This window comes from Carassius carassius, chromosome 3 (genome assembly GCF_963082965.1).
Source record: "Carassius carassius chromosome 3, fCarCar2.1, whole genome shotgun sequence".
Classification (NCBI taxonomy): Eukaryota; Metazoa; Chordata; class Actinopteri; order Cypriniformes; family Cyprinidae; genus Carassius; species Carassius carassius.
This window is the reverse complement of record NC_081757.1, coordinates 7,872,956-7,898,808: the sequence shown is the minus strand read 5'-3', so window position 1 is coordinate 7,898,808 and position 25,853 is coordinate 7,872,956. Positions and strand designations below refer to the sequence as shown.

The 25,853-nt window shown below is 36.2% G+C and overlaps 1 protein-coding gene across 1 annotated transcript in view; it reads right to left on the bottom strand.

Moving 5' to 3' along the window:
* The window catches only part of LOC132117880 (elongation factor-like GTPase 1), a 117,295-nt gene that overhangs the window by 61,709 nt on the left and 29,733 nt on the right, over positions 1-25,853 (bottom strand). The window contains exons 14-15 of the mRNA XM_059527218.1: positions 21,873-22,039; positions 20,812-20,947 (exon numbers count right to left, since the gene is read on the bottom strand). Coding sequence (XP_059383201.1) covers positions 20,812-20,947; positions 21,873-22,039 — 303 coding nt within the window. The remainder of the gene's footprint in view (positions 1-20,811; positions 20,948-21,872; positions 22,040-25,853) is intronic.

Below are 25,853 nucleotides of genomic sequence, written 5' to 3'. Positions count from 1 at the left end.
GAAATCTTAACTTTAGTGTATTTTAAAAGATAAGACATTACCAAAAGGTTACATTGCTGCTATCAGTAATGAGTAAATTATTAAATGCAGTCCCCTCAAATAAAAGTTTCTGTGATTTACTGTAGGGGTTTTTCCACAGCAAACAACCCCTTAAGAGCTTGAATATGACCCTTTTTAGCACAGATACTTCCTATTAGATTAGTTTATTAAATTCTGAGAAGCTTAAAGTTTTAAAGCAGAAACATTAACACTGCTTCTGTTTAAATCTAACCATGATCACAAACACATGATTGTATGGACAGGATGAGACTTGATGCTTGGATGGAGCTGCTTTTGTATAAATACTTCTGAATGCTGTCACAATCTGAAAACAAGACGCGGTTATAACATTTCACCAGTAAACAGTGGACATGATGGGCCCTAATGAAACCTTCATCAAAACCAGATGTAAAAAATGACTGGACAAAAAAACACACACACGATGTTCTGATTCCTACTGCTGTCTGGATTTATAAATATACAGTCAACACTCATATCTGAGATTCGGGGAAGTCTATTGATAGAGCCTCAAGTACAGAAGTGTGGGAGGAAATAAGAGGGAAAGAACAGAGATGAAGGAAGAAAGGAAGGATGGACAGGATGGATGGATGGATGGATGGATGGAAGGAATGAAAGAAAAAAAAAGAGAAAGAAAGATGGATGGTTGGATGAAAGATAAGGACTTGAGAGGAATGATTGAAGGAAGGGAATTATGAAAAAGGGAAGAAAGAGAAAGGATGGATGAATGATGGATGGATGGGGAAGAAAAAAGAAAGAAAAAAGGAAAAGAAAGATGATGGATTAATGGAAACAATGGAAAAAGAAAGAAAGAAAGAAAGAAAGAAAGAAAGAAAGAAAGAAAGAAAGAAAGAAAGAAAGAAAGAAAGAAAAAGAAAGAAGGATGGTGGAAGAAAGATAAGGACGCGAGATGAATGATTGAAGGAAGGAAATGATGGAAAAGGGAATAAAAAAGGGTGGATGGATGATGGATGGATGGATGGGGAAAGAAAGAAAGAAAGAAAGAAAGAAAGAAAGAAAGAAAGAAAGAAAGAAAGAAAGAAAGAAAGAAAGAAAGAAAGAAAGAAAGAAAGAAAGAAAGAAAGAAAGAAAGAAGAGATGTATTGAAGGTTGAATGAAGAAAACAAATAATAAAAAAGGAAGGAAAAGAATGGATGAATAGAAGGAAGGAAAGAAAAAGGAAGAATGGACAGATGGCTGAAGGATGGATGGATGGGGAAAAGGAAGTATAGACAGATGGATGACGGAAGAAAGGAACAAAAACAAAGAAGGATGGAAGGAAACAGAAATGTTGGATTGGAGAAAGTAAAGATGGAGAGAAGTATGGAATGAAGAAAAAGAAAGAAAGAAAGAAAGAAAGAAAAGAAAGAAAATACAGATGACTGCCACAGGATGGTTAAAGGACAGTGAGGTATTTGACCTCAGGTGGTAGAAAAACAGCTTGAACCAGCTTTACACAACTGTCTATGTGAAAGAGAGAGAGGAAAGAGAATTAGTGAACGAGTGTAGAACTGAAAGCCAGTAACAGTCAGGTTCCTCGAGCAGGCCCTGGCATCTGAATGAGCTGGGTCCACACTGCCCCCTGCAAGCTGGCTCAGCTCCTAGAAAGCCATTCTGACTCGAGCAAACAGAGCTGCACGTTTGCAGCTGCACTCCCGCCTATTAAAACCTCCAGCTATTATGGGAAACCCAGAGAGATCGCGCACATATTAGCCACCTCGCCATGTTCCTGAGCCATGATCCTGTCTTACTTCTGCATGGACACTGAACAAAAGAGCTAAATTTAGCTTCCCTCAGACTCTCACAGCAAAGCAGCCATTACTGACAAATTGAGAGCTCAAACAATGTAAATTACTATAATTTTGCCAGTGTGAAGTTATTTCCTTCATAATTTGAGTACGCATCGAAAATGTATGGCAAGAGCGAATTCATTCACAAGTATTCTTCACAGTTGTTGATGTTGCGCTCTGCAAAATGTTGACTTGTGTACGTTCTTTCAGACATTGCCGTCTGGTTTTGATTGACGATGCAGCATTTAGCGAGTTGCTAATAAGCCAATTAACTGCTATAAAAGAGTTTGTTATTGATGCCTCCAGCCAGAGACAGAAGGATAACCTGCAATTAGTCTATCGATGCTCAGTCAGCCAGACAAAGAGAACTCAGAAGAGCACCAGGCAACTGTGGATGGTCACGCGAACATGAACCGCTGGAAACTAAGCACAGAGGACCAGTAGCCATTACGGACTAACTGAGCATTTCTTTGTGTGCATAACTTTAGAACTAACAATAACACCATAAGAAAATATCCTGCAATCCTACCAATTATCCAATATTTTTACAAGGCAAATATCTGCCCGACCGACCGACTGACCGTCCATCCATCTATAACTTACTTAGTTCATCCAAAAAAGGAAAATTATGTCATATTTACTCAGCGTCCTTTTGTTCCAAACCGGTAGCCATTGACTTCCATAGTATTTTTTATTTTCTTCATACTATTGAAGTCAATTGCTGTTTGGTTGTCAACATTCTTCAAAATATCTTATTTTGTGTTCAACAGAAGAATCAAATCTCATACAGGTTTGAAACAACAGATTTTTTTGTTTTGGTGAACTATCCCTTTAAAAGCGAGGTTTGCAGTATTCTGCTTGACTAATGTTTGTAGGTGTTTGCATAAATACTGAAACACTAAATAGATCTGATCTGTGTATTTTTGTTCTGTTAAGATGCAAAACTATGTTGGCAACCATCTCTATGGTCACCAGTTTTGCGCTGGATGTTCGCAACATCACCCTGGAAAATCATTTAGAGACTGAATGATCTCTAGAGTGGAACAGAGACAAACACAGTCGCATGTAATAAAAATCTGGTGTGGACTGACTAATTAACAGCTACATACTCATTTCAACATGGATGAACTGAACAGCAAATGACCTCTGAATTTCACAACCGTATGACCAACAAATGAAAGTTTTCCCCAGCGTTAGTGGGAAATAGAGCGAGGACATCTTTCTTGATGAACGATTTGATGACTCCAAATTGTTTGGGGTTTGGGTTATAAATAGAAGGTCTGAGTTTCCCAGAAGCCTCTTGGCACTAAGATCTCTTGCTTGCTCCACAACAGAAGAAAAATAGTCAAATTGCTTTGATGCATTTCGAAAACGTTGCTCTGGCAAGCAGCACGACATATGAGGCCAGTCAAGTTTGTTAAAATATTAACTACACCACAAAAAAAAAAAAATGCAGTGATCTGGAACTAATCAAAATCCTCTGTCTGATCAAGACCAATTTTTATAGATTTATATATTTATAGTTTGGTCAATTAAACCCGGTTGAATATTATATAGTGAACTATAAAGTCAGATAAATTATAGGGACTGTCAGCATCACTGATAATGTTCTATGAATTTTATTTTACACAGTATCAACTGTCAATCTGTTGAATCAGACTTAATAATCAATTAATAATGCAAATAATGATATGGTAAGCTGATAAATTAATAGAAGTATTATTATTATTAATAATAGAAGTTGGTTAACAATTTGCATAATGAGCACAATGTTTTAAGGTGTTTCAATGCTAAAAAAAGTGGGTATATTTAAATAAATAGTTTAAAGTTTTTAGAGAAATAATTAGTGTAGTGGGAAACAAACAAGTTTTTCTGCCATGCGAAACAATTACAGATGCTAATTTCAACCTGTCTCTTAAAATTTGGCATTAGTTATTATTCATCATGTGTTAATCCATTATTACCCCTCTAGAAACCTGCGAAATATATATAAATATTCTTCAAAAATTTGCAGACTCCCCCTGGGCCTAGTTACAACAAAAGTCAGCCTCTAATGAAGCACAAAAAGTTCACTGACACAAAACCCTCAGTAGTAATGATTAAATGTTTGTAATGTACAGTATGCATGTAATTATGAACATCATTAACATGAAGCCAGCAGTGATTATTAACAGTAAGATCAGCAAGATACAACTTAATCCAATAAATCACTTAAAACACAATGCGCTTGTCAAACCCAGCAGCGCAAACAAACACAGACAATAGAAAGAGAGCGTAGATGTCACAACCACAAGAAGTGCATGTGCGTGTCTGAGCATGTGTTGTTTCCTGTTTTTTCCAGTGATTTGTACGGATATTAAGTCATATGTCTCCTTGCATTGGCAGAAAGAGAGCTCTTAAAAGATCCAATGGGGAAAAGAATCTTAAACAGACCTTAAACAGGGTGCCAACACCTTTTGACCAATGCATTTTTATGAGTTTTCCAGTCGTTCATGATTCCTGGAGAGAGATTAAAAAGAATGATCATACAGATGATTTCCATTTGACATTGGCTGATATTTACAGGTTTTCATTGACTGTGAGAACCCTGCTTAAAATATATAATTACTCACCTTCAGGCCATCCGAGATGTAGATGAGTTTGTTTCTTCATCAGAACAGATTTGGAGAAATGTAACATTATATTACTTGCTCACCAGTCGATCCTCTGCAGTGAATGGGTGCCGTCAGAATGAGAGTCCAAACAGCTGATAAAAACATCCCAATAATCCACAAGTAATCCACTCCAGTCCATCAGTTAACATCATGTGAAGCGTAAATCTGCATGTTTTTAAGAAACCTATCCATTATTAATGAGTTTTAACTTAAAAACGTTATTTCTGTTCCATAATAACACTTCCTCCAGTGAAAAAGTCTGTTGTCTCTCACACCAAAACCCAAAATATGCTTTGTTTAAAACTGTTCTGCTTCTAATTTGTGCTTGATCTTTGCATATTTCTCTCCTGATTGAGACAAGATGACGTTTTCACCTGAGAAAGAAATATTATGGATTTTGGATAATTTCAGCCGAAAGCGACAGTCTGAAGCTACATAAAAATGTCTTAAAGGTGAATTTGCATCTTACAAACATCCAGTTTTTCTCTTCACAGGATGTTAATTGATGGACTGGAGTTAACTGTGGATTATTGTTACATTTTTATCAGCTGTTTGGACTCTCATTCTGACGGCACCCATTCACTGCTAGGGTTGGGAATCGTTAGAAATTTTCCGGTTCTGATTCCGGTTCCATTAAAATCATTAAACCATTATTAAGAAATAGTGGTAAGGAAAAATGCACAATACTCAACTACTCAATGCTCAATACTGTTTATTACTTACTGTCAACTTAATTTAAAGGTTGGCAATGTCAAAATGCAACATGCATTACAGTGTACAGATCTTCATAAGTAGGGTGGGGTATTTTTAGAAATTTTCCGGTTCGGCTTCTAGTTCCATTTAAATGAACTATTATTATGTTTTTTTTTTTTTACTATTTTACCTTCACTGAATGTAGTGTTGCTGGAAGGTAGTAAGTAATGCTGAGTAATGCTAGTCCATCAATCAGCATGTGTTTCAAAGTTGATGTTTTTTACACTATCAATAACGTTTTGCTTTTCAAGCAGGAATAAGCTTGTTGGCCAAATAGTCCCTTGAGGGCTTAGACACTTTTTTTTTTCTCTAAATTAATGAAATATAAATGGTTAAACTTATAACCATGTATACACACTCTCCATAAAGTCCCTATTTTACAAATAATAATGCAGTCAGGAGATGGTGTGATGCAATGAGTTTCCACATTTTTAAACATTTAAAATGCATTAAAATAAATATTTTCTATCAATTTGTTTATCACTCTTGAAATGACCTGTACACTAAATAATCTAACCCTCATACTTGCATAACAATAGCAGTCTATTTATTTAGTGGTACAAGTTGAAGCCAGTATGTATATTAATGACAATATGGGACAAATATAATGTAATTTAGTTGCGGCAGGTGCAGCGCGCTGCCGTTAGATGTACAGTCACACAAAACGACGTGCAGTTATCAAAGGCGCGAGTGCACATACAGTTGTGGGGAATTACATGTGTTTGGCAATTAAAGACGCGACAGCGCAACGAGTCTGTATAATGCGCGTCATTGGAATCTATGTGCTCAGTAATTAAAGAGGCAGGGAGGCGTGTCTGTTATTCGGTTCGTGATATCCTTTACGGGAAACGCCGAATACTCAGAACACCGGTGCAAGGCTGCTCACAGCGCTTGGTCACGTGTTGCACCAGAACCGTTTACGGAACCGAAACTTAGAAATTGCTCACAGAGGGTCCATTCGTGAGCAAGCGATGAAATGATACATTTTCAAAATCTGTTCCCATAAAGACACAAATTCATCTGCATTTTGGATGGCCTTAGGGTGAGTAAAATTTTGGCAAATAACATTTTTTGGGGTGAACTATTCTTTTAATTTATGTTAACATATACATCTTCGGGTTTGGCCGAGTCATTACATTGTAAATAGCTCTTCAAACAGGTTTCAGGGCCAAATGTGTGTTCTCAACAATCAGATACATGTGTTTGTGCAGCCAGTGGAACATTTGATGCCTCTGTGTGTGTGAGAACTGGTCAAGGCCCAGTATTGTAAGACATGTGGTGAAATGAAGACTGAAATCACCGCACTCAGCAATTCAGCCAGTTAATGGCATTCACATCTGTGAGGCATGTGCAGCTTCCAGAACCTTCTCTCTGTGTCACTCGCTCTCTATCCTCACAACGTCCTCATAAAAACATACTGGACCACAACACAGACAAGACTCCAGACATTCTCATGTATCTCAGGTGAGCTGTGTGGAACGGATGCAACAGTTTCCCTTTATATAACACACATCAGGGTTTTCAAGACGCTTTGGTGGGATTCCTCTTGTAGATCTATTATAAACCGAATCTCACATAACATGTTAAGAAAATGTTTGGATCATATTTCACTCAAATTGCTTTTGTTTATGCTTGTTTTTTTTGGAATGTGTTCACTGTAAAATAATTTTGCCAATAATGAACACTAAGTGTGCTTAAGATACTTTGCAACTAAATAGCCAAAGCTATGACCCACTTGACTACAAAACCATCATGTTTGTTAAATCGACCAATGTTGCAGCCTTCTCATGACTAACACTGATACAGATTTGTTTTAAATAAAAATCTAATAAAATACAATAATAATAATATTGTTTTATAATAATAATAATAATTGTATTATAATTGTATAGATTTATAATAGATTTTTACTATATAAAATAAATTGATGTATAAATACAATTTTACATATTTTCGTATCAGACGAGAGATTGACGGGTCATTGTGTCTGCAGTGGAAGCCGAACTTCAGGAGCTGTTTTCAGAGGTCTGTTCACCTGAGCCCGTTATCTGACAGGATATGAGGTTCAGACCATCTACTCTTTATCGCCATCTACTGGAACGAACAGAGAGCAGAGAAGCTACACGAGGAACCGAGAAGAACAAAGAAACACCTCCAGTCGACATGATCGAGGACAGTGCTTCTCAAAAGATTCTATTTTAGGACACAGATCTTATTTTGGTAGATAGTACAGGAACACACATATATTTAAATTGTGTTTTTCTTTTCTGATTTTCCCATCAGAACAGACCTGCAACCAAGTCCACATTATGCTCTTACACTCATAAATAAGGAGGTTTTTTCGCAGCGATGCCAAAGAAGAACCATTTTAGGTTCCTCAAAGAACTTTTCTTTTATCTTATCTAAAGAAACTTTTCCCTCTACAAATAGCCTTTTGTGGAATTAATAGGTTCTATGAATGTTAAAGGTTCTTCATGGAATCATTGATGACAGTAAAGAACCTTTATTTTTAAGAGTGAAGGTTCCGTAAGTGGGGTTTCACAGTGAAGCAACAGAAGAACCATTTAAATAAACAGTAAACAGTTCCCAAAACAACCCTTTTTATGTAAAGAATGTTTTAAAAACCCAAAGAACCCCTCTTCCACTAGAAAGAACCTTTTGGTTTGATGGTCCTTCACTGAAGCACCAATGCTAATAAAGAACCTTTACTTTTAAGAGTGAAGTGTGGACAGTGTTCACCTGGATCTGCAATAATTTCAAACATAATTGTTGGGTGAAGATCACAATGTTTTCTCCATGGCTTTGAGGAGGACAAATTTCCTGAAAAGAGGCATTTTGAGCTGAGAACAGAAAAACAAGGGTGACGGTGGCCCGAATACACACATTCCATCCGTTAAAATCACAGGCAGCTGCAAAGCTGGAAAAATGTCCAACTTTTTTTTTTCCACCCACCAAAAACGTATTTTCAAATACAGATCAGTTGATGGTAACAACAACCTGGCGAGACCTTGCCAAGTTAAAAATCTAGGTCACGCTGGAGAGAAGGAGGGGAAAACTAGAGTGTGTGGGTGAGGACATGAAAAACAAAGAAGTGAAAAATGGTCAATCAGTTGGAGGAGAGCACGGAGGGGATGTTTAGGTGAGTGTGTCTCACAGCTGCGTGAGTCCATGAGGGTTTACAAGAGAATTAGAGGAAAAGTGTGTCATGCTTGATTGGACACCAGAGTGATGAGTCAGTGAATCTTTCTCTCTCTCATACACACACACACGCACACACGCACACACACACTCTCCTCAGTCGGAATGTGCAAAACAACTAATCGACCAGTCTTGTCTTGTGTAATTATTTTTCTTAAAAAGGAACATGCATATGTTTCAGATGTGAGTAAAAGGAGACTTTTACTATTTGTATGTCAACACAGCATCTTGAAAACAAGACTGTTGTAAACAGACTGCTAGACCATTTAAAAAGAGAGAGAACAATGCACAGGCTTTTAATAGACTGTACGGAAGATCAACAACAAAAACATCAATCATCTCAAAAAAAATAATGGTGGTGCTTTAGAGGAGGAACTGACTGACATTGCCTTCTTATGAGCAATACTGATATAGATTATAAATGAATAAGCATTTATTTGATATTTCAACTTTATATTACAAAAAAAAAATGAAAAACATTATAACAACAGCAGCAATAATATTAATAATAATATACTATATATACTATTATATAGAATATAAAAAACATTTTTTTTAATTCAAATGTAGTTTAATTTGCACATTGCTTTTCATATTACATACTGTTACATATGTTATATTATTATATTCATTATAAATATTAACAAATTGTATTTTTTTAATTAAAATATATTTTATTATAAATATTAAAAATAAGTATACTATTAAATATATATTATAAAACGAGATATAAATATTATTACTGTTGTCGTTAAAGCCATAATATGAGTGAACTAGTTTTTTGATCTAATTTGTCACATACAGTATATTCTATAGTTTTTATTTTTATTTAATTTATATATATATATATATATATATATATATTATTTTTTTTTTTTTTTTTTTTTTTTTTTTAAAGTATAATAATTACCAAAAAGACACTTTACTTTGAAACTCACCAAAATAAGTCTCTAAACTTCTAAGCATCTCTTAATTCCCCCCTGTAAAACAATGCTGCCAAAACATAAAAAGTCTAGATAAATAATTTTTTTTTTTGGGCCCCATCCCCACCAGCATACTTCACAATCAACAAACCAAACGTCCTACATCTGCCCAGTCACTGAAACACTCGATGACACGCCACATCTGTGGTCGCCCTGATTGCAGTTTGTATATAACCGAGGGGGAAATCAAGCCACAATCCCACTTACTCAGAGCTCTGCCGTCCAGACACGAGTAAACATGCGCACACACGTGCTGTAGCGTAAAACAAACGTTTTCACAAAGCTCGCCACCATGAATCAGCATTACTCATCTCATCTGCTGTGTAGCAAGCTGACGTGACTTTAAACCAGAGAGCGAGGCGGTAGGTTCACATTGCGGCCTAAAACCCATGCGCTCTCGCTGCACACACATCAAACAGACTATCATTCCCGTACCACAGGCCTGTAATAAACATCTGCTTATTCTTCTGATCTCACATGTGTATCGCTTCTTCAGCTCAAAGAGTCATCGATGCGGTGGGTGAAGTACAGTGGACCATGGGTGTGTGTTTTTTTGGGTTGTGGTTGCCAGATCTTGAGGTAATACTGTTATGCATTGAGCTCCCTCAGCACTTTTTTCTTTGTAGATGAGTTTTTCAGCAGATCAGATTCGGAGAAATTTGTCATTGCATCACTTGCTCACCAATGTATTCTCTGCAGTGAATGGGTGCCGTCAGATAGTTCCAGACCAAACAGCTGATAAAAACATTTCGATAATCCACAAGTAATCAACACATCTCCAGTCCATCAGTTAATAACATCTTGTGAAGTGAAAAGCTTGTTCGTAACAAACAAATCCATCATTAGGCTATCTTAACTTAAAACTGTTGCTTTCGGCTAACAAACTCATCTACATGTTGAGTGAGATTTTTTATTTTTGCTAATTATTTTTTTGGGGTGAACACTCCTTTAAAATTTGTAATTTGCAAACCCCAAAAATCTAATCACGGTACTTAAACCAAACTTTGAATCCTCAAATCATGCGTGTGCTACTACATTTTAAGTGGCCAGACATACAATATTCAGTTAGTGGATAGTAACACAGCCAAAACAAGAACTGCACTGGTTCCAATCCAAAATCTAGAGGCCAGAACATCATACAGAAGAACCACTCATATTTTCTCAGAAATTTAAAAAGCAATTTAAGCTAAGGAAAATATTTGATTAGTGTATCTATAGTACATATATAGTTTTAAACATGGCTCATCCAAACAGATTTTAGAGGCCGAAATACCCATTTAAAAATAGTTATTACAGATGAGCTCATTGAGTGTTTCTTGCGATTTCTTTACTTGTTCGTTCTACATGGAAAATAAAATAAAATAAAAAATATCAAATGAAGTAATGATTACAAATCATTTTAAAATAATTAATAAAATGAGGCTTAAAATAGTTTTAAATGGAGTTCATTATGTGACACTACATATCAGCTACCCCCCCAAAAAAAGAAAATAATTATTAAATCCTAATAAAATATGCAAAAATATAAAATGATATAAATATAAATATATATAAAAAAAAAAAATAATAAGCTGGAATACAGGAAATACTACACCACAAAGAAATAATAAGGAGGAAAGATATTTTTACAAACCAAAAAAAATAAAATTAAAAATCTTAGCCAAACATGTCGTGCCAAATCAAACTCTTCTCACAAAGGAATGGCATGAAATGATAAATGATAAAACAATCACAGGCATCTGTAAAATCCCATTCAAATATAAAATATCACAAAGAGCTTCTTAAGACAACAAATGTGGGAGTCAGCGAGAGTGAGATCGCTCCATAATTAATGACTTCATCTCCATTACAGAAATTCAATTCTGCTCTTTAGGTTACTACACTTGATCATTAATAACAGTGAAGTAGTTTAAGGCAGGTTTGTGTGCTGGTGGGTGGGGGGACACTTTTTGCATATTTTATGAGGATTTAATAATTGGATTTCCTGTTTGAGAAGGAACAAAGGTAGGCGGGCGGCTCTGAAGTGGGAAATGCTGGTTCACTAGACAAGCTCTGCTGCATGTGTGAGTTAGGGGAAAGGCCACAGAGACGAACAATGTCACTTCCTATAAATGCCAATAATTGTGCTGATATTCCTGAAGAGAGAGGCGACAGGATGTTCCTAAAAAAAGAGACTCTGACTCTGTATGTCTGCAGCATGATGTGCAAACACAAACTTAGACATCGGTCTCCTCTAAGACACAGGCAACACACACCTACAACCCGAATTCCGGAAAAGTTGGGACGTTTTTTAAATGTTAATAAAATGAAAACTAAAAGACTTTCAAATCACATGAGCCAATATTTTATTCACAATAGAACATAGATAACACAGCAAATGTTTAAACTGAGAAAGTTTACAATTTTATGCACAAAATGAGCTCATTTCAATTTTGATTTCTGCTACAGGTCTCAAAATAGTTGGGACGGGGCATGTTTACCATGGTGTAGCATCTCCTTTTCTTTTCAAAACAGTTTGAAGACGTCTGGGCATAGAGGCTATGAGTTGCTGGAGTTTTGCTGTTGGAATTTGGTCCCATTCTTGCCTTATATAGATTTCCAGCTGCTGAAGAGTTCGTGGTCGTCTTTGACGTGTTTTTCGTTTAATGATGCGCCAAATGTTCTCTATAGGTGAAAGATCTGGACTGCAGGCAGGCCAGGTTAGCACCCGGACTCTTCTACGACGAAGCCATGCTGTTGTTATAGCTGCAGTATGTGGTTTTGCATTGTCCTGCTGAAATAAACAAGGCCTTCCCTGAAATAGACGTTGTTTGGAGGGAAGCATATGTTGCTCTAAAACCTTTATATACCTTTCAGCATTCACAGAGCCTTCCAAAACATGCAAGCTGCCCATACCGTATGCACTTATGCACTCCCATACCATCAGAGATGTTGGCTTTTGAACTGAACGCTGATAACATGCTGGAAGGTCTCCCTCCTCTTTAGCCCGGAGGACACGGCGTCCGTGATTTCCAACAAGAATGTCAAATTTGGACTCGTCTGACCATAAAACACTATTCCACTTTGAAATAGTCCATTTTAAATGAGCCTTGGCCCACAGGACACGACGGCGCTTCTGGACCATGTTCACATATGGCTTCCTTTTTGCATGATAGAGCTTTAGTTGGCATCTGCTGATGGCACGGCGGATTGTGTTTACCGACAGTGGTTTCTGAAAGTATTCCTGGGCCCATTTAGTAATGTAATTGACACAATCATGCCGATGAGTGATGCAGTGTCTTCTGAGAGCCCGAAGACCACGGGCATCCAATAAAGGTCTCGGGCCTTGTCCCTTACGCACAGAGATTTCTCCAGTTTCTCTGAATCTTTTGATGATGTTATGGACTGTAGATGATGAGATTTGCAAAGCCTTTGCAATTTGACGTTGAGGAACATTGTTTTTAAAGTTTTCCACAATTTTTTTACGCAGTCTTTCACAGATTGGAGAGCCTCTGCCCATCTTTACTTCTGAGAGACTCTGCTTCTCTAAGACAAAGCTTTTATAGCCAATCATGTTACAGACCTGATATCAATTAACTTAATTAATCACTAGATGTTGTCCCAGCTGAATTTTTCAAAACTGCTTGCTTTTTTAGCCATTTGTTGCCCCCGTGCCAACTTTTTTGAGACCTGTAGCAGGCATTAAATTTTAAATGAGCTAATTAAGTGGATAAAAGTGTAAAATTTCTCAGTTTAAACATTTGCTACGTTATCTATGTTCTATTGTGAATAAAATATTGGCTCATTTGATTTGAAATTCCTTTAGTTTTCATTTTATTAAAATTTAAAAAACGTCCCAACTTTTCCGGAATTCGGGTTGTAGTTTGCGATTAATAGACCTATCCCAGGGGTGTCAAACTCAGTTCCTGGAGGGCCTTAGCCCTGCAGAGTTTAGTTCTAACCCTGCTCCAGCACACATATCATGTAGTTTTCAAATAAACCTAAATGATTAGATTAGCTGGATCAGTTTTGTTTAATTAGGGTTAAATCTAAACTGTGCAGGACTGTGGCCCTCCAGGAACTGAGTTTGACAACCTTGGCCTGTCCCATTTTTTACTCCCTCCCACTGTTAAAATGTAACTAAGTAATTTTTACTCTGAGTAAATTTTAAATGAGCTACTTTTTACTTTTACTTGAGTAGATTTTTAGACTGGTACTTTTACTTGTACTTAAGTAAAATTTCATTAATGTAATGGTACTTTTACTTGAGTAGAATATTTTTGTACTGTTTCCACCTCTGGTCATTGACACAATCATGCCGATGAGTGATGCAGTGTCATCTGAGAGCCCGAAGACCACGGGCATCCAATAAAGGTCTCCAGCCTTGTCCCTTACGCACATAGATTTCTCCAGTTTCTCTGAATCTTTTGATGATGTTATGCACTGTAGATGATGAGATTTGCAAAGCCTTTGCAATTTGACGTTGAGGAACATTGTTTTTAAAGTTTTCCACAATTTTTTTACGCAGTCTTTCACAGATTGGAAAGTCTCTGCCCATCTTTACTTCTGAGAGACTCTGCTTCTCTAAGACAAAGCTTTTATAGCTAATCATGTTACAGACCTGATATCAATTAACTTAATTAATCACTAGATGTTATCCCAGCTGAATCTTTTCAAAACTGCTTGCTTTTTTAGCCATTTGTTTCCCCCGTGCCAACTTTTTTGAGACCTGTAGCAGGCATTAAATTTTAAATGAGCTAATTAAGTGGATAAAAGTGTAAAATTTCTCAGTTTAAACATTTGCTACGTTATCTATGTTCTATTGTGAATAAAATATTGGCTCATGTGATTTGAAATTCCTTTAGTTTTCATTTTATTAAAATTTAAAAAACGTCCCAACTTTTCCGGAATTTGGGTTGTACTAGAAGTTACAATTATAATGACATATATGATACTGAGGTCGACCGATAGTGGATTTTGGCAGATACCGATTAACCGATAGTTTTTAAAATGGATACTGAATCTAAAATAGTGCTTTATTAAAAAAAAAACAGTAGTACTAGTAAACTAGTAGTAGTAATTAAAACAATAATAATAAATGTTCAAATTAACACACTCCAACAAGGAACAATACTTACACAGCTTTCATTAATCTTAAGGTTATAAATGGACTTATATTGAAAGTCATGCTTAAAGATGCACATCTTTAAATATATACACATACTTACATATGTTGTAAGTATACTCTCACACTTTAACTGCTTCTATTGTTGAACACTAGATGATTACCTAATCAAAATAAAAGCACAGCGCTGACTCTAGGAGAAGTCACCGGTATCACATGCACTCCGGACGCGTCGCGTTCAACTCGAGCAGGGGTCTAAACAATTTTTATTTATATTTTTTTAATCACGAAATGGACACAGTCTTACTTTAAGAATGAACAATGAGGTATAGAAGAGTGTCTATAAAATGGAGCAAACAGAAAGAGAAAGGTCTATATATATTATAGCTCTATAAATGAAGCATACAGACTTTATTAGAAACACAGAAAGACAAACTTTTGATGAAAATGCACAATACACAATCCATTATGTACGTTAACAACGATTAACATTTCATCATCAATGATTAACAACGACAAATATAATGTAATTTAATGGAAAACTATGTGAATGGCGTGGTAGGATTTTCTGTTGGCTGCATTTAGTCTGCAATCCTTCTCAGGCGATCCAGCAACGGACGCAACCCGGAAAACTATCGGCATGGATTTTTGCCGATAACCGATAGTTCCAGCAATCAACTATCGGTGCCGATTAATCAGCAAAACCGATACATCTGTCAGCCTATATATGATACCATTTAAGAAAAGACAAAATGTTGAAAAGAAATGAAAGTCATTTAGCCTTTAAAACTAATACTGCACTAAAGTTCCAGTAAGTGAAGGAGAGAGAGATTAAAACCTCAAGTTGTTCCAAATAAATACAAATTAAAGAATAATTTGTGTTCAACAGCTGAGAAAAAATAAATAAATCATGACATAGACCTGGAACAACTTGAGGAGAGTAAATGATGACACCTAAACAGTAAAATAATTTTTTTCTCAAATTGTTATCTATGACTGATGCGAATCCATGCTGTATGACTGTGACATTTCTACAAGATGAAGTTCAGTACATTCCTCTTCCTTTCATTACAATCCTGTGGAAATTCAGTTCAAATTCAAACTTAAAAATTTAAGGAAGCCAATTATCTATATCTATAACCCTGGTGAAGAAAGAGGGACAGTCACGTAAATTCCTCATTTCCTGTTTCCGTGGAGTTTCAGCAGATGGAAGGAAGCTTCAGTAAGCCGTACAACAGAAAAACAGATTGTTTGTCCCTGACTTCACTCCTCTTTTCTCCTTATTCCTGCTCTATTTTTCATCCACTTTTTTCCTGGGCTTGGTTTCAGGGCAGTATGACAGTGCCAAGTCATGTGATGTGGCCTGTTTTTGGCAGTGCGTCTGGTTTTGTCTTTATGAGGGTCCAGTCAGCTGAGCACCAGGTCAAACACCACTTTTAACCTGTTACGTGGTTTAAAGACAAATCTTTCATCCACATCTAAAGGCTTTCTGGCATTTGAACTCCTCCACACCTCGCTGCAAAAACCATCCCAATCAAGCAGGAAGTCAGGCTAATCTACAATCAACATCCCCTCGAAGCTGCAGTCCATGAGCGTGGTGTTTACACAAAAAAAAAAACAAAGAAACGATGGCTTACACAGAGCCGATGATCTCTGACCTGCATCTCCATTATGAAAGCGCACATTACCATTGATTCGTGTGACGTGTGAGTGCTCGCTAAGACAATTCAGATCTGGTTAGGGCTGTTTGGTGGCCTGATGCTCAAAGTGAATTATGAAATAGTGCTCGGTAATGTTCACTCAACGGCGTAGCGTCTTATTGACAAGTGCCTGCGCTCCACTCTTGAGCTAGCATTAGACGAACATGTCGACACATTAATGCGCCCCTCCTTCATAATTTATTAAAATCTCATAAAATAAACAAGGACTGGGCAGTCGATCAAATGTACTGCAGAGAGACCCAAGCAATTTCAAGCCTCTGTCGTGCAACTTTTAAAATGGTATTGAATAAGAGGTTATAAATCAAAACTGAAACTGTAACCTATAGCATTTTATAGATTAATTATACGCTTTCATGTCAATAAAACCTAAAACTCCAAACATGAATAATTTGTGACTACCAATAAAGCTCAATACAGCGGTCACCACTTTACAAGCACAATCTGTTCTAGCAAATATGCTTATAAAGCTAATTCTTGTAAAACCAACCATGAATTTCCAAAACTAGAACAAAACACGCCAACAAAAAGTATCTGTTTGTCTATGCATTCTGGAATTTATATATATATATATATATATATATATATATATATATAAATAATATATATATGGAATATATATATTGGAATATATATATATCCATATAATATATATATATGGAATATATATATTAGAATTAAATATATTTTAATTATGGCCGAAAAATATAATTAGAAATAATTATTTGTAATAATAAGATTTTATTATCTTTAAACTACTTTATATATAATTAATAGCACTGCGCTGTTCAGGCCCAAAAAAATAAATATCTACATATTTTGATATCTGATAGTTTCACCATAGTCAAATTTCACATTAGAGTACAAAAGCAAAAAAGGAGAGCTGAATGTGCCTTCAAGAAGTGACTGAGGTTTGGAATGAGGAATGGAAATGAGAAATGGAAATGAGTCTCATCAGCGCATTACCCACACACGTCTATGACTCTAGGAACGCTGGGAATCATAAATTAGATTTAATTGCTCCTGCCTCTATCTGGACACTGACTCAGATCTATGAGAGTCCTGGATGAAAATCACACAGCCCTTCCACTGTTAGATGAGGAGCCAGAGCACCTCTTTACCACTGAGGTGAAGACCACAACAGATAATAAAGCCAATCCATCTCACGCTGCAGCCTGACTCTGTTGTTTAGGAATGTTTACTGACGCAACCCAGAAATAAAGCCAGAGAGCTTGCTGATAGGAGAATAACAGACCTTTCTGAGGTCACACAGACACAAAATGTTTCACATCATTATAGAGCATATTATATGTCCTTTTATATAGCATTGCATAGACATTTTTCAACTACATTATTTAAAATATAACAAAATGTACTTCCTGATTTAGTACACAATGTATGAAAACTATGTATAACTGTGTATATAATTTTATTTTATAAAATATGACTATGCGATTTGTGAAAATACCAGAGTGGGGGTTGCTTTTGAAAATTTTTATGAAATGTTTTTAAGTGTGAAAAAAGTGACGTGACATTCAGCCAAGTATGGTGATGGTGACCCATACTCAGAATTCGTGCTCTGCATTTAACCCATCCAAAGTGCACACACACAGAGCAGTGAACACACACACACACACTGTGAGCACACACCCGGAGCAGTGGACAGCCATTTATGCTGCGGCGCCCGGGGAGCAGTTGGGGGTTCGATGCCTTGCTCAAGGGAACCTAAGTCATGGTATTAACGTCCCGAGATCCGAACCCACAACCCTAGGGTTAGGAGTCAAACTCTCTAACGTCTTCCGACGTCAGAGCGGGTTTGCGGGATGTTTTTATCCCCACTGGGGATAAAAGTAATTCAGCAGAGGCAGGGATGCATAGACCAGAGGAGGGGAATCCCTTCTGTCTATATATATTAGGGGTGGAACGCTACACAGATGTGACGGTTCGGTAAGTACCTCAGTTCAGGGGTCACGGTTCGATACGATTTCAATACAACAGGAAAAAAATTTAAATCTACTATGCTTGGTTTCTTTTCATTTATTTTAAACAGACAGTAATACAAATAAAATAAAAATTCCACCTAGATGTGAAAATACTAAATATTAGTATATTATGTCCACATATATTTGTGCGCAATAGGGGTTTTTCATGTGCCATACAATTTATTATTATTATTATTTATTAATAGTAGATTAGTGAGCAATATATACTATATAACTACTATTGCACTACTATTATACACAACATTTGTTATTCTGTTGCACCTAATTAATTTTATATAAGATCAAAACTACCATTTTTTATTGGTATAGTCTTTATTATTTTTTGTATTACTTATTCATTTTTAATGTATTGATATACGAGTATATATTTATTCATTTTATTATTTTCTTTTTCTTTCATTTGTTTCTTTCTTTTTGAGAGCAACTGTAACATGGAAAGCAATTTCCACTGGGGTTTATAAAGTTCATTGAATTGAACTGAACTGAATTGAATTTCAGCAATTTTCAGAAAGGAAACTCAAATGGCAGAAAGTGACATCCTATTTGTTTTCTTTATTAAATTTTTTTTAAAACACGTTTTGTTTTCATTGTGAGTGTAAACAAATAAAAGCAGACCTTTATACAGCGATGCATTATTAATAAGACATAAGTGTTTAAAGTTTCTGCTGGTATAAGTAAACAGCTGAAGTGATCTCGCCAGCACACACACACACACACTCAAAACACATCAGTTCCAGCATTGCTAATTTGACAGCGCAGCTGGTACTTTATCAAAATAAAATATAGTTAACCAAACATCACCGTGCCTGAAACGAAACCCTCAAGCACCGAACCAAGATGTCCTTACCATGACGGTTCGTTACAAATACATGTATCGTTCCACCCCTTTTATATATATATATATATATGTATTTATTAGTGCTGTCAAACAATTAACCGCATCCAAAATACAAGTTTTTGTTTACATAATGTGTGTGTTTTTTTTATATACAACAGTCCTAAAAACAGTCGCATGTGTATGAGAATAAGAACACATGCTAAGCTCAAACCCATGGCTCCAACAAAACAAGTTCTCATTAGGAGGTGCTCTAAAGACTACATAACACCAGCTGCCCCTGTGAAAAGTTCAACAGATTTCTGAAGAAAGCCCAAGTCGTGCATAATCATTTGTGTTTGTTGAGGCTGACGGCAACTTATGAGAATGGGGAGTGAAAATCAGGAATCGTTGAACAATGTCGTCATTTTGAAACATGAATATTTCGAACAAAAGTCTTCAGGGGATTTTTAGTCCTACTTTGACACATATTTGGTGTTGCAACCTTTGTGACTGTGTAAACAGACAAAACAGATGATAAAAAATGTCTTAATTCAACCCATGTTGCCAGGGCAACAAACCACTATAAATCAAAAATACTTCCAGAAGAATTCACTTCATCGCATTTAGGTTCTCTTGCAAAAACCTAGTGAGCTGCCTTGCTACCTCCATCTACATGTGCAGCTGGCTTACAGTATCAGGCAGCATCTCTTCTGCCATTGTCTATCAACTATACAGGGATAAAGAATTTAAAACACAGCCAAAATGCGACTGCTTTGGTCCAGAAAAAGTGACATACATGACAAGCATTGACAGTTACAAGACTACTGAGACATACAGGGTCTTGGATGCTTTGTTTTTTAATAACTTGATGTAGGAAATTTATCTTGATAGCTCGGGGTATTAACAAGAAGGTTGCCAGTACAATCGTGCAGAAAAAAAAAACAAAAAAACAACTGCACACAATTATTGTAGCCTTGAACAAGACATTTAACTAAAGAATACTCTTTACAGACTGACCCTGTCAAAATAACATAAGAAATCTATATCGATGGACTGAAAATCCCAAGCTTCAATGTTATTGTATAGCTTTACACAACGTTCATAGCATTTACAAAATCTTTGGAGGTCTTTGGTCTGAACGGGCCTTAAGACAACGTAACATTGGTCCTGGAACAACAACTAAAAAAGTTCTAATCCTATCCATACACATAAACCAAGCTAAACATAACCCTAAAATCTGTCAGATATGATGTACCAGGAAAAACAAGGACATTTGACCCAGAAACATAAAAATAATCTGTGATTTTAAACCAAGAAAATTCTGACCATCTAACACATTTCCGTTTTTTTGGTCCTTTCTCTCCCAATATTTAAGAATTTCAGCGCTAGTTTATTATTGCAGCATGGTCAATTCCAGATATACCCACCTCTAAAAAGCACCAAAAAAAACAACCAAACCGTAGTTGTTCCATTTACAAATGTATTTCCCTTACTAAGTGTCCAGTTCTTGGACAGAATAAGCTGTGATGTGGAAAAGATGTTTATTTTGAGCGCTCACATGCACCAGAATTTCATTGGGTTGCTATACGTGTTCTTCCGCCTAACTGTGCACTGTAAAGCCAAAAATAAAGCAAGACTATTACCAGAGTTTTGTCAGAGTTTTGAGAAGTGTGATCCCAGGTAAAAGTCAGTCTACTATACTTTATTATAACCCAAAGAAAGCAGATGACCCACCGAGAACATTTCCTGAGGGAACTTCCTCCAGCTCCTCCAGCTCGCGGCCCATCAGCAGGTAGAGGCGGTCCACGGTACAGAGGGCCATGTGAGGGACGCTGGGTAAAACATCAGCTGCTGAACTACCCTCAGGCAGCTGAAGAAGACGACCAACATCAAGTTTCACATCAGTATTAGGCCTCACATTACCAGACAACATTATTACAAGGATTATTTTTTATAAATACTTAAAGGAATACTTTTATTATTAAAAAAAGTCAATTGTAAATTGTATTATTATTATCATTCAGAGATTTCTTATATTACATTCTGTATATTATATATACACCGTATATATTTATAATAATATTTTTATAATACACAATTTAAAGAAGAATCATATACAGTAATTGTAAGTATTGTACATTGTAAATAAGATCATTATTACTATTATTGAGATATGTATTATAATATATTCTGCATATCATAAAATAGATTTGTATCTATTTTATATACATATTAATAAAAAAACATTTATCCAAAATATACTACTACTAATATAGTAATTGTAAACATTGTAAATAAGATTTACACAATTTAACATTTAGATTTAAATGTTAAATCTAAGATTTAACAAGATTTAAGACTCAAAAGGAGCAACTATTTCTTTATAGAAATTAAATTAAATAAATAAGCAACACAAGCTTTTTTTTTTTCAATGCCAATATTTGTCACAATCATTACCATTCAGCCCTGAATCATCTTTGTTTAAGTGGACGCTTCCTCTCTTAATTGAGAAACGTTCTTAATGGTCAATGATGGTGGAGTTTTAAGCAAATACAACTCTGATTCTGACTTCAATGAATGTCTCAATTGTGGATTCTTTTAATAATTTCTGGGTAATAATGTAATAATTAACTCCAGACAGCTTCAAACATGTGGACATTAATTGGAAATGTACCCGAGTTCTAGTTCAGCAGGGTTAAGGATTATTAATTGTGGGATGATTATGTTATGAATTGCATTAGTTCATGGATAAGGAAGCTGTCAGCGGTTATGAAGACAGACAAAGAGCTGCTCACCGCTCTGAGTGCCAGCGACGGGTTGTATTTGGGTCCGAGCACAAACACCTTTTGGCCTTTTCTGATGACACCGCTGTAGACTCGTGCGAAGGCCACAAAATGCTCTTTGTTGTCCTCCTCAACTGCAGTTTTGACCGAAAGAACCTCTGTCTGCACACACAGAGCATCTGCAGGACAAAGTTGATGTACAGACAGATCAAATAAAGAGGTCTCCAGGTACAATCAAAGTGTGAAATGGACATATCATGATAGATTAATGGCAGGGCTGTACGTTAACTTTTTTTGCACATAGCACTGGTGCTACAGAGGTTGAAAGTTTTGTAGCACAAGTTAGGGTTGGGCGAAATGGCAAAAATATTATAGCACTATTTCATTCAGGAATATCACATTTTATCATGATCCTTTGTCATGTTGGTTTTACTATTTTGCAAGTTGCCTGAACAGTACAGCCAATCTAATTTGCCTATTGTAAAAAAAATATATAATAATAAAATAAAAACCTATCAAGTTAACAAAATATACAATAAAAAGAATGGCAGAAGTTTAGGCCAAATTGGTATTTTTCAGGTACAGTACTTAGCAGTAATATTAATATTAAAGGAATGGTTTACCCAAAAATGAAAATTCTGTCATCTGTTTGTCAATTCTGATAAAGGACCTTATTTTAACGATCTAAACACAAAGTGTATATGCAGGGCGTGTCCAAATCCACTTTTGCTATTTTAACGATGGAAAAACAGTTGGCGTGCCCGGGCGCATGGTCTAAACGGGTTGTCCCTATTCTCTTAATGAGTAATGGGTGTTTTTTGGGCGTAACGTGCAATCAGTCTCATCTTCCATTTCCTTTAAGAGCCAGTTGCGCTCATGCCATGACGGATTTGCTATTTACACAGCGGAATTTGGCAAGCGCAAAGACAGAACGCGTCTCCGAGATGAAACGGAGCTGCTCGTGTGCGAGCAAATAGATAGCCTAATTCTGATACATGTGATGACTATCCATTATGACATGTAGGCATTTATATATATATATATATATATATATATATATATATATATATATATATATATATATATATATATATATAGCCTACAAAAAAAACTTTTTATATTTGGCATGTTTGTGTGCTGCTGTGCGTCCCTGTGTTTAATAAGCAGCGTGTATGCTCTTTAAATAACAAAGAAAAAACATTGCGGCAGACTTTAGACCAGGTTTGAGCTGGTCTATGGCGCAGTCTATTTTCAGCTCCTTAAAATATCATTGTTAATGCACCTGATTGTGCCTTGTTAATGCGCCTGAACACACCTCTTTTTTAGACCAGCATGCCCATGGGCGAAAAAATGAGCACAAATGCATTTGCTAATTAAACAACTTGGCGCTGGACGGGAAAATGCGAACGGCGCCAGACTGAAGCTAGCAAACACACTTGCACTGCGCCTTGGGTCGCATTGCGCCGGGTGTATGATAGAGCCCATAGTGTTTTATTTTATACCATCATTTACTCCAGTTGTTTAAACCAGGGCCTGTACTTCTCAGAAATGCTCTTAAGAATAGTCTTAAGCTATGACTTAAGTGTCGAAAAATTATTCAGAGTAGGAGACTTTTATAAAGAAGCTAAAAGCAACTTTCAGTAAAGTCTAAGGCTTACTTTTAAGTGCTGACTGAGGTGACACTTAAGTGTTGTGAACTAAGGAGCACAATGATGCCAACCCACAATGACTGACCTTGACCTCTGAATCAGCCAATAGTGAGCCTGCTCATGTAAAGTCACAGCAGCACAACAGTTACCATTTAATCTAACTACAATAAAATCATTTAATTAAGACACTGAAATATTTTAATATTTAAGTGTTTTTTAATGCTTTGCAAAATTATCACAAATTATTACTATTGTTTCGTTTTCTGTTGGTATGTCTTTTTGTTTACAGCTGAAGCAATGATGTGAACATGACTCCAACAACTCCAGGAAAGCCCACAATCCTCATAAAAGTGGCTTGTTTTTGCAGTATGGTTTGGCGGTCAGTTGGAAAGTCAATAAACTGCCATAAAGTAGTGGCCAAAAGTGATGTCCGGTCTAGGAAATTTGACATCTTTATCCTTAATGAAAAAAAAAAAAAGTGCAAGATTTTGTAAGCATATTGCATAGTTTCTCATAATCAGTTGTTTTATCTGTGATAATGCAATGAAACATGCCAAATTGTGTGGTCATTATTTTTGGCATGCTGTCCTACAAAGAAATTATGAACACATGCATAAACCAGAGGACCAATCAAATATGAAAAACATATGTTGTAGACAATGTGCATATTTAGTGATTTTTTTTTTTCACTAGATTTAGTGACTTAGTAACTCTTTAGAGACTCTTTTCAGAAGCCTAGCAACAAAATCAATTTCTTGGACAAACCTTATCTACATTCCGAGACTCTCCCATGACGTCATAAAGATGAGTTCACTGATCTATATAAATATGAATATAGATCAGTGAACTTGCCTTTATGAGATCATCCAGGGATCAACGCTAAGGATCTTTTCTACTGGCCGGTCGGCCCAGTGGTTCAAATTTTTACTTGCCCTGCCAACATTTTCACTGGCCCTGCCACAAAAAATAAAATAGTTGCTATTATCATTGTTATCATAGGTTTTTATGTTTGTAGATGTGCAGGTACAGAAATGGAAAACGTTCCCCTCAGAAACACATTCATATAAAAATCAATGTTTGGATTTTCTTCCTATATTTAGCGCATCCTGAACAGTGTTCTTGTTCTGCCTGCTACACTATTTTCTCCTCTTTGTGTCTGTCTTCACCATCTCTGGCCTCTGTTAACAGCTGTTTACACATTAATTATAATAATAACGTAAGATTTCCACACAAATGGCCATTGGGAAAATGACTCCACTGAAGTATGTATGCAAGTACAGAACAGAAGATAGTCTGAAATAAAAAAAAAATGTCCAGTAGATCGGTGCATCAGTTCTCCAGTGTATAAATGCAACATAGATTAATCATTGTTAAAGCTACAAAGTTACTTGCCTGGACGGGTATTTTGACATACTTTTGTATGTATCTGACCGTTCAGGCGGCTCGTGCATTTCAGTGATGCGGCTGTCTGTGCGCGTGCTGTTCACTGAGATTACAGCGTGCAAGTACTGAAAGGAGTCATCTTTCACGGGCAAATGCTTTTTAATGGCTTGAATTTTTAAATTAACAATCCTTAAAAACACATTGTAAATGATAAAACGCCATAACGATGCTGCAGTGGCCCAATAGGGCAAGCGACAAATCCTTCTACCGTCTCGAACATCTTTCATGCTGGCCCCAGGCAATCGGGCAGTACTTATAGTTGAGCCCTGCCATCTAGAAATATTAAGTGAACAGTTTTGAATACTTTAAATTGAAAGCAGTTGTAAACACTGGTCAGGTTTTTTTTTTTTCTTTTTGATGGTTTAAGTGAAATGTTGTTGCATCATATAAAAAAATAAACACATCGTTTTTGGCCACTTTTTAGTGGGGTAAGTGTCACAATATGGAAGAACCTGTTTACTGCGTCACTGGTGCATTGATGCATTTTTTCCAGTTATTCAACCAAATATGTAATAAATGTTTATAAATTAGTAAATGTAACATTTCATTTCTGCAGTTAGAGCACTAACTTGTAGAGTGGAAGAGGTTAGGGCTGGGTCAATAAATCGATGCATTGCGATTCGTGGATCGATTCGGAATGCATCGTTATTCTCTCTCGAATCGATTATTATTTTATTATTTATTATTTTAGGTTCAAGTGGTGCGTGTGTAAGGAACTGGAAGCAACTGGAATTTGCCTGTTACATCTGCTGGTAAAATCTAAGCTCAGAATCGATTCAAGAGAGAATTGCGATGCCTTTGGGAAAATCTCAGAATCAATGCAGAATCACTTCTCGATTCGCTATGCATCGATTTATTGTCCCAGCCCTAGAAGAGGTTATAACATTTCTTACATAGTCAA